The following is a 10,009-nucleotide window of genomic DNA, read 5'->3' as shown; positions in this document are numbered from 1 at the left end:
ATGACAGATCCTGACTGGTTGCTCTGGGCTTCCATCTCTTCCACGGCCCCCTGCGTGCGTCCTCCAGACCTTCCTCACCGGCCTTCAGCCGCGCCTCAGGACGCAGGGTCCCCCAGCGAACTCCAGTGGTGGGGCTCAGCCTCCAGGAGTCCCCACGTGCTGTCGAGACTTCCAAGTTGAGCAGAGTGGGTGCCCACGTGCAGGGCGGGTTCAAGTCACAGGGAAAATGAAAACAAGTCTTTGGGAGGCACAGACCTTTGGGAATGAGTGAGCAGCTGGGACTCAGGAGGAAAACCGTATTTCCTCCTCTCCAGGCTGCACGTACTCACGCCTCGCGGACTGACCGCTCTGGGCGCAGGCCCGGTGCACCCGGGCGGCCGTGGAGCCCTGCGCAACGCCCTGGCGGCCCCGCCCGTCTCAGCCCCCGGCCCGCAACTTGCCCCGGCGCCCCCAGGTGCTCCGCCGCCCCGCCCCCCCCCCCCGCGCAGGCCACACCCCCGGCGCCCCCAGGTGCTCCGCCGCCCCGCCTCCACTGCAGGCCCCACCCCCCGGCGCCCCCAGCTGCTCCGCCGCCCCACCCCCACTGCAGGCCACACCCCCCGGCGCCCCCAGGTGCTCCGCCGCCCCGCCCCCACTGCAGGCCCCACCCCCCGGCGCCCCCAGCTGCTCCGCCGCCCCGCCCCCACTGCAGGCCCCACCCCCCGGCGCCCCCAGCTGCTCCGCCGCCCCGCCCCCACTGCAGGCCCCACCCCCCGGCGCCCCCAGCTGCTCCGCCGCCCCACCCCCACTGCAGGCCACACCCCCCGGCGCCCCCAGGTGCTCCGCCGCCCCGCCCCCCCCCCGCGCAGGCCACACCCCCGGCGCCCCCAGGTGCTCCGCCGCCCCGCCCCCCGCACTGCAGGCCCCACCCCCCGGCGCCCCCAGCTGCTCCGCCGCCCCGCCTCCACGTGCAGGCCACACCCCCAGCGCCCCCAGGTGCTCGGCCGCCCCGCCCCCCCGCGCAGGCCATACCCCCGGCGCCCGCACCTCCTCCGCCGCCCCGCCCCTACTGCAGGCCACCCCCCCCCCCCTCCGGCGCCCCCAGGTGCTCGGCCGCCCCGCCCCCACTGCAGGCCACACCCCCGGCGCCCCCAGGTGCTCCGGCGCCCCCAGGTGCTCCGCCGCCCCGCCCCCACGCGCAGGCCACACCCCCGGCGCCCGCACCTGCTCGGCCGCCCCGCCCCCACGCGCAGGCCACCCCCCCGGCGCCCCCAGGTGTTCCGCCGCCCCGCCTCCACGTGCAGGCCACACCCCCGGCGCCCCCAGGTGCTCCGCCGCCCCGCCTCCATGCGCAGGCCACACCCCCCGGCGCTCGCACCTGCTCCGCCGCCCCGCCCCCACTGCAGGCCACACCCCCGGCGCCCCCAGGTGCTCCGCCGCCCCGCCCCCCCCACGTGCAGGCCACACCCCCCGGCGCTCGCACCTGCTCCGCCGCCCCGCCCCCCCCCGCGCAGGCCACACCCCCGGCGCCCGCACCTGCTCCGCCGCCCCGCCCCGCCTCGCCCCGCAGCCCAGGCCACGGCCTCCCGCGGCTCGGGGTCTCCCCAGCCCCGCCCCTCAGCACGCGCCGCGCCCGGCGCCCCGCCCCGCCCGTCACGTGGCCGCCCCTCCCCCGGCGCGCTCTCGGATTGGCTCCCCCGGCCGAGGGGGCGGGGCCTAGCGTGCAGCCCGGCCCCGCAGCGCGGCTGCAGTTTTCAAACCTCAACTGCGAGTCGGGCCGCCGGGAGCCGCGGTCGCCGGGAGCCGCCCGCCGGGGAACGGGTCCAGCTGCGGGCCGTGGCGCCGAAGAGGACGAGGGGCGCCGCCACCGCGGAGCGCCGGGCGCCTCGGCGGGCCGGAGCTGGAGGAGCCGTGCGCTGGCCGCCGGCGTGCGGCGGGACGGGAGCCCCTCGGAGGGGCCGCCCGGGAGGAGCGGCTGCGGCCCGAGGGTCAGTGTCCCCCGCCTCGCGCGACCGCGGGCCTGGTCCCGCCGCGCCGTCGGGGCTCGGGCTGCGCACCCGGCCTCCCTGCGTGTCCCCGGAGCCCCGACCCCGGCCGGCGCGGCCCTGCGGCTGCAGCCCTGCCTCGCTGGCTCCCGGGGTCGCGCCCCCCTCCGCGCCGCGTCCGCGCGGTCCTCGGGGCCCGGCCGCGTCCTCGCCGGGGGTGGGCACGGGCCGCTGCCTTCCCCGCGGAGGGTTCGCGCTGGCCTTGCGGGGGAACTCGGGGCCCCGCTCGCGGGCGGTGCTGTGAAGGCGGCGGCATCGGGGGCAGCCCGGGGCGTGACCTCGGGTCCCGGATCGGGCCCGCGGCGCGCTCCCCGTGCCCGCGTGTCGCCTCCCTCGCTGGGTCTCCAAGGGTAAGTCAGGAAAATCTTTAAAAAAAAAAAAGAAAAAGAAAAGAAAGGCATCGGATGGAGAAGACGGACTGCAGTGGTCTCGGGCCACGGGCCGCCCGGTGCGGCTGGGTGACGGCGGCCCGGACCCCCCGCCCTCCTGTGCTCGTGGGGGGCGCTTGGGGTTCGCGGCGGCGGCGGGGAGGGGGGAGGGGAGGGGGGAGGGGGAGGAGGGGGCCGGCACGTGTGCGGGCGGGTCTCCACCGCGTCACGGCCGCTCTGTGGCCCGCGGAACGTTTACCTGCGGGGCCGCGGAGGGGCCCACCTGGCGGCGCTGCCCGCGTGGCGGCCGCCCTGGACCTGCGCACCCTGCGCCCCGCGCCCTCCCCCGGCTGCCTGGGCGAGCGCTGCGGCCCTGGGGATCCGGACCTGGGACCGGGCCATGCGGACCCGGCCCTGAGGAGCCCACCTCCCTGGGGACCCGGCCCTGGGGATCTGGCCCTGGGGGTCCGCCGCCCTGGGGACCCGGCCGTGGGGAGCCCACCGTCTTGGGGAGCCCACCTCCCTAGGGTCCCACCTCCCTGGGGAGCCCACCTCCCTGGGGAGCCCATCTCCCTGGGGATCTGGCCATGGGGAGCCTGGCCTTGGGGAGCCCACCGTCTTGGGGAGCCCACCTCCCTAAGGTTCCACCTCCCTGGGGGCCCACCTCCCTGGGGAGCCCATCTCCCTGGGGATCTGGCCATGGGGAGCCTGGCCCTGGGGACCCAGCCATGGGGACCCGACCCTAGGACCTGGCCATGGGGAGCCTGGCCCTGGGATCTGGCCATCAGGAGCCTGGCCCTGGGGACCCAGCCGTGGGGAGCCCACCTCCCTGGGGGCCCACCGCGAGAGCACAGGTCTATCCAAGGGAAAGGTCATCGGCCTGCTTCCTCACTGACACACTGTTTTATTGTCTTGTACTAAACCGTCCCGAAGTAGTTTTTAACTACTTCCAGTATTTGTTTCATAAACACTAAACCGCGCGTTATCTGTAGAGCTTTGTACTTTTGAAAAAGTTGGTCAGTAAAAGCAGTGCCCTCATTTAAGACCTCGCTTCTTCCCCTCTCCTCCTTCTGTGAGATGTTTCTTTCTTCTTTTTTTCTTTTTCACAGTTTCTAATATCTTAATAAGTGGAGGGATTAATAGCTGCTTTATCTGCGAGCTACATAACATGCAGCTTAGGTCATTTTCTAAATGATGGGTCTAAAATTGAAGTGAAGTATATTTACATGGCAGTATATTTAATTTTTGAAAGTAGAACTTGTGTTGTAGTCGTTTTATTGTAGAGATCTTATTTACTTGAGGTTGGCAGGTGAAAGCAAAGGGGAAGGGGCAGAGGGAGAAGGAGAAGCAGATTCCCTGCCTGCTGGGGAGGCCAGGGTGGGAACTGGCTCCCAGGACCCTGGGATTGTTACCTGAGATGAAAGCAGAGGCTTCGCCTGCAAAGCCACCCAGGCACCCTCTTGTGTAGTGATTTTAAAGTCGTTCTGATTTGTGTGTGGACAGAATGGTTGTAGTTGCTCTTGGACTCTGAATAGTGAATTACAATTTGGTTAAGATAGAATCAGTTTTTAGGAAACTCAAGTGTGGACTAATTGATCACTGTCTTAGCACATTAATAACAAATCTGAAGAAGATACAGGCATTTTATGGCATGTTTCTGGTCAAACATCTTTATTTTTATGTTACCAGTTAAGTAAAAATGTAAATGTATTTGAAACCTTTGTTTTGAAGCTGTTGGATTTGATGATTAAGAGAGAATACCCTTATCACAAATTTCCTGTTGTATGCAAGGGACCCAATTTAAAACCCATGAATCAAGGAAATCAATCCTAACACTTTCACTAAATCCTAAAATTGCCTGAAAATTGTATGTCTCTTATCTTGTAGTGTATATTTCCTGTATATAAGATTGTCAGCTAAGCACAGTGCTCCTAGATTTACTGCTTCTAAAAGATTTTGACTGATCCTTGTTTGATTTTTTTTTTTTTTTAAGAATTCTTTTGCATTCTGTGGGTATTGATTGTGCCAGAAACATTCACAGTCATTTTTATACTCCCTTTCCACTTGGGAAAACTTTAAATGTTTCAGTTGCTTTAGTTTTCCACCATATTGGTGACAAAATTCTATGATTTTATTTCTAAGTAGTTTATATTCTATGATAGACTATTTTCAAAGGTTATTTCTTTGAATACTTCAGTTAACAAATGTACCTATAAATTAAGTTACAAATGCATATTTTTAAATATGTTGTGACATTGCAATTTTTTTGATTTTTTAAAATTTATTTATTCATGAGAGAGACAGAGAGAGAGAGAGAGAGGCAGAGACCCAGACAGAGGGAGAAGCAGACTCCATGCAGGGAGCCCCAGGTGGGTCCTGGGTCTTTAGGATCACGCCCTGGGCTGAAGGCGGTGCTAAACCGCTGAGCCACTGGGGCTGCCCAGGCCTGGGGTTGTTACCTGGAACTTCAGCCCTTGGGTTGTGTACACTGGCCTGGTTTGGTCGGGTACAGTCAGTTAGCTGGCTTCCTTTCGTGATTTTCAAAGGATAAAATTCTTGACTTATTCTTTCTATTCAATCTTTAGAAACAAACAAACAAAACCTATTATTAGAATACAGTTAGAAGAAGAAATACAGTCTCTTTCTTGAAATTGAAAATCATCTCCATCCGTATCCTTTACGGTATCCCAATACCTTTACTTCTAGTCAGTGACTAAAAATGGATTCTTCTGCTATACTAGCAGAAAATTCTTTATTTTGATGAATGCTCAATAAATAAATATCCAGTTCCTCTGTTTCTTTTCTTTTTTTTTTCTTTTCTTTTCTTTTTTTTTTTTTTTGTTTTGTTTTTTGAAGTTCCTCTGTTTCTTAGGAAAAACTTGGTGGCTACAAAATGCTGACTTAGAAAGAGGCAGTTGTTTCCCTGTAATCTTGTGCCTTGCTTTGTTTGCCATTGCTTTTTGAATTTACTTCATGATGCTAATGATGCAGATTTGTCAGTCCTTACCAGGACAAATATCTGAATTACCTGAATGCAGTAGCTTTTAAAATATTGATATTATTAGCCGGAGTAGGTATTCACCTAAAAACAGGTGGTCACCTAGTCTGGAACGACAGGTAAATACAAAACAAATGGTCTGTTGGTATTTACATTACAATATATGATAAAATAATTTTATCCGTGTTTCTAGGCTTTATGGCTATCCTGTTTAGAACTGAAATTCTGTAATAGCAGTTTAGAGTATTTATTTAGCCAAATATTGATTAAGCAGAGATTAAGCTGCTTGAAGCTCCAATATTATAATATCAAGATAGATCTCAAGTTTTGCTAAGCCCTTGAAGATATGAGATGCACCTAGAAATTCTTGTTGCTGTATATGATAATCCTTATAGTTCAGTTCGTCAAACATTAAAAAAAATCCTACTGGGTGCCAGGCACTGTGCTGGGAATTTAGACACAAAAGCACATGTTACTGCCCTTTAGACACTAAAGAGAATTGCAGTCTAACATGTTACATGTTGAAGAGGTTTGTCAAGGGTCCTCCTGTTCCTCTTGTTTGAAAAGTAAAGGAGAGGCATTTAACCAACCTGGGTTTTAGCAAAGCTTTGTGGGTGAGGTGACCTTCTATGTCAAGATATGAAGGGTATATGAGAAGACTTAGCCTTTTAAGGAAAAGTATAAAGAACATTTCAGACTGAAAAATATAACAGACATGTGAAGGCAAAAAAAAAAAAAAAGAATGTGGCAGGAAATGATGCTGGTATGTACCTGGCCTCAGAGGCTTTTGTGTGTCATGCAGTAGGGCTTTAGCTTATAGGTAGTGGGTAACTAATGATGGGATCAAAGCAGACTATTTTTAATTCAACCAACCTACAACCAAGTAAACCTTTAATGTGTAAAATATATTTTGCTATTGCAAATGGATAAGTCTCTGCATTTAGAGTCTAGTCGTATATATTCACAGCCACCTTTTTTTTTTTTTTTTTTTTTTTACCCAAAGGCATTTGCTAATTGTTTGCCCATTATTAAAATAGTACCTGCTTAGTGTAGATACTTTAAATACTAGGAAAGTATAAATACTGCCATATTGCCACCACCCAAAGATAACCACTATTAACATTTTGCTTTAGTTTTCCAATCTTTTCTTCTATTTGCTTTTATGTTTTTGCCACAAAATTATCACAGTGTATATACTTTTTGTGTCTTCCTTTTTTCACTTAATATTATAGGAGCTAAAAATATTCTTTGAAAGCATGATTTTTGAATATGTAGTTTCCTATTATTTAGGTATATTTAAATACTTTTTGGACTTTGGGGTTCATTCATTCAATGAGTTTGTTTTTTTCATTATTATAAATAATATTTTACTGAGCATAAATCTTCATTACATTTAAGATCCATATTGACTCTTTAGAAACTTGAGAGCAGAAAATTCTTACTCATAAAATTAGTTCTGCTAGAGTTCTTATGAATAGATCACTTTGTAGCTGATATATTACAGCATAAGATAAACATCTTAGATTCTAGAATCTAGGTGAGGTGAACATCTCAGAATCCAGAGCCTATACTTTGTCTCTATGATTGAACTTGACATGTCCTTATATTTCCCAAGGCCTGATTGATGGACAGTGTTGGGAATGAGCTCAGTTTATATCCGTGATACAGGTACATCCCTTCTTTCTGTATAAATGTACAACTCATAAGCAGGCATGTTTATAGACTTCTAAATTTAGGGAAAAAAACCTGTAAAAGCCCAAAGATGACCTGAAAAAAAAATAGATTGAGCATAGAAATTGGTAAACATTTTGATTTTTCTGAGAGGAATATGTGACCAATGTGATTGAGTGCCATCAGAACTAAGAAAGTATACAGGTTATCAAAACATAGTAAAAAAAAAAAAAAAAAGAATCTTAAGAGTTAAGTTTAAGCTAACCTGGGATGAGAGTTTTGTATTATGGAAACAGTGCAACTACTTAACAGTAGCCAGGGAAGATACAGAGAGTATCTTTGGGTAGAATATTAACAATATTTCCTCTCTGAACAATCATGATACACTCTTCCTGACCAGCACTGTACCAGTGTCATTCTGCATGAGTAGATCATATTTTGATTTTAATCCATAGAGCTATGCAAGATAGATTCTATTATAATCCATACTTTAGAGGAAGCAGAATTGAAGCTTTCCTCACCAGATCAGAGAAATGCAAAATAAATCACAAAATTTCCTTTCCCTTCATCACACTAGAGTAGCCAAAATTAAAGGCCTGAATGGGATGCATGTTGGCAAGGAAATGATAAGCTCTCCTAGCCAGTGCTAGTGGGAATATAACCTGGGGAGGGAAAGAAAGGACCAACTTCAGCTGTGTCTATGATGTCTTACTTATTTTTAATTTAAACGAAATATGACAAAGCAATAAGATCGAAAGAGTGAGTGTTTATTAGGATATTTGTATCCCTTTGTAGACATTTGAAGTATTTCTTTCTTTTCTTTATTTTTAAAGTAGCTATGTTCATTTCCCACACAGCCATAACAAAGTACTGCAGATCAGGTGACTTAAATAACAAAGTTATTTTCTCATAATTCTGGACAGTAACAATTTAAGATCATGGTGTTGGCAGGGTTGATTTCTTCTGAGGCCTTTCTCTATGGCTTGTAGATGTCCTTCTTCTCCCTATGTCTTCACACGGTTTTCCATCTCTGTGTTTTTGTGGCCTAATCACTTTTTATAAGGACACCAGTCCTGTTGGATTCGGGCTTACCCTAGTGACCTCATTTTTAACTTAATTACTGCTTTAAAGGCCCTAATTCCCAATATAGTCACCCTCTGAGGTACTGGGGGCTAGGACTTCAGCGGGTGAATTTTGTTTTTGTTTTTGTTTCTGTTTTTCAGTGGGTGAATTTTGAAGGGAGGGACACAATTGGTCCATAACAGTAGTGAAGTTAAATAATTTAGTTAAGATCTCATAGCTGGTATGGATAAATGGGATTTAGACCCAGATGTGATTTACTCCAAATGTTATTTTCAGAATACTACGCTGCAACCCTTACACTATAGAAATGTATACCAAAACTAGTTAGGTCTCTGTTTCTCCAAAGACCAACAGATTTAGAGAAAAAAATCTTGTTGACTTAAGAACAAAACCAAGAATATGTGGAAACTGAAAACACTGAGTTCTTATCACACTGTTATTAAATCGAATATAACTGACATTTGAATTTAGGAAGATAAAGAACAGTACATGTCAAGTAGGAAATAAGTGGAAGAAAAATGTGGCAGAGAAAGAACAAAAGCCTAGGGGGTTATTGAAAGAGGGTGCTAGAAGAACGATACTGGATCTTTTGTTAGATACACATAGGTGGAAGTCCTGACTATTATAAAATATATAATCTACAATTATTATATGAATTTAATTAATATGAAGTGGTGGTTTTGTTGTTAAAACTGAATACATGTAAATATCACAAAGTTGCAGATAAATATGAGTTCAAGATCATAGAATTGTAGAATAAGGCTTCATATATAGTCAGTAACTTATCCAACAACATTATGGAGCTCTCTGTTCTCCCAAAAGAAAAAAACTCTTAAGACCTATCAAAGTCTGAATTTAATACTGAAATGTAGGTAGTCTGTGAACCAAGTTCTATTTCTTATTGTCATTCAGAAGTCAGTTACATAACTCACAAAATGTGAATTCACCACCAAATTTGGCCATGTAAAATTAAATTTTTTTTGAAGATTTTATTTATTCATGAGAGACACACATGAGGAGAGAGAGAGAGAGGTGCAGAGACGCAAGCAGAGAGAGAAGCAGGCTCAATTCAGGGAGCCTGATGTGGGACTCGATCCCGGGTCTCCTGGACAACGCCCTGGGCCAAAGGCGGCACTAAACCGCTGAGCCACCTGGGCTGCCCTAAAATTAAATTTAAAACGAATAATCATCATTTTGCTATGTTAAAATCTTGTTATGTGAAGATATAACTTTAAAGAATGAGAGTTTAAAAATGAAATTGAGTGTATTAAAATTTTATTACAACTTTTTAAAAAATTTGGAAAGTCTTGAGGATTTTTATAGTAGCTTTCTTCTGAAATAAAGTCAGTAACTTAGTTCAAATACCATAGAAATAATAGAATGGATGTGTGTGCTTTCTTTTTTTTTTTCCTTATGAGTAGAATGTGCTGTTTAAATCTTTTTTTCTTTTTCGGTTGTATCTTACAGCTATATTTGGAGCTGTAAAATGTAATGTACATCCTGTCTGTCTGAGATAACATCTTTTTTTTTTCTACTTAATTGCATTTAGGTTATATCCTGTATCTTTTTTTTTTTTTTTAACATAGGTAAAAATAAGTGATTAAAGAACCATACCTGGGAGTCATCTAACATGTCGAGGAGAAGATTTGATTGCCGAAGTATTTCAGGCTTGCTAACTACAACTCCTCAAACTCCAATGAAAATGGAAAACTTTAATAATTTTTATACACTTACATCTAAAGAGCTGGGAAGGTAAGGAAATTTTATAATGTGTGTGCTGTTTCTGGGTCTATAGTTCTATAAAATTCACTTGATCATTAAAAAAATGATTAGAAAGTCATCATCTCTGCTCTTATTAGAAGGGT

General features: G+C 49.0%; 2 protein-coding genes across 3 annotated transcripts in view; both read left to right on the top strand.

Moving 5' to 3' along the window:
* LOC119877921 (basic proline-rich protein-like) lies at positions 1–2,378 on the top strand. Its single transcript, XM_038585898.1, has 3 exons — positions 1–128; positions 315–454; positions 817–2,378. The coding sequence occupies exons 1-3, from the start codon at positions 1–3 to the stop codon at positions 2,376–2,378; spliced, it is 1,830 nt and encodes a 609-aa protein (XP_038441826.1).
* The window catches only part of STK17B (serine/threonine kinase 17b), a 28,813-nt gene continuing 20,550 nt past the window's right edge, over positions 1,747–10,009 (top strand). The window contains exons 1-2 of one of the 2 annotated variants that reach the window (XM_038585217.1): positions 1,747–1,967; positions 9,731–9,896. In XM_038585217.1, the coding sequence (XP_038441145.1) occupies positions 9,775–9,896 (122 nt within the window). In that variant the 5' untranslated portion in view covers positions 1,747–1,967; positions 9,731–9,774. Of the gene's footprint in view, positions 1,968–6,909; positions 7,059–9,730; positions 9,897–10,009 lie in introns of those variants that run through there. The other variant, XM_038585216.1, reaches the window with a different exon arrangement.

This window comes from Canis lupus, chromosome 37, assembly GCF_011100685.1.
Source record: "Canis lupus familiaris isolate Mischka breed German Shepherd chromosome 37, alternate assembly UU_Cfam_GSD_1.0, whole genome shotgun sequence".
NCBI lineage: Eukaryota > Metazoa > Chordata > Mammalia > Carnivora > Canidae > Canis > Canis lupus.
Note: the sequence above shows the minus strand (reverse complement) of the source record. Positions and strands in the feature narration are given on the sequence as shown.

Excerpts from the sequence above, each read along its gene's own strand:
- LOC119877921 (XM_038585898.1), top strand. The coding sequence starts at position 1 with ATGACAGATCCTGACTGGTTGCTCTGGGCTTCCATCTCTTCCACGGCC. Across the intron at positions 129-314 it reads TCCCCCAGCGAACTCCAGTG|GCTGCACGTACTCACGCCTC; the intron begins GTGGGGCTCAGC and ends CCTCCTCTCCAG. Across the intron at positions 455-816 it reads ACTTGCCCCGGCGCCCCCAG|GTGCTCCGCCGCCCCGCCCC; the intron begins GTGCTCCGCCGC and ends CGGCGCCCCCAG.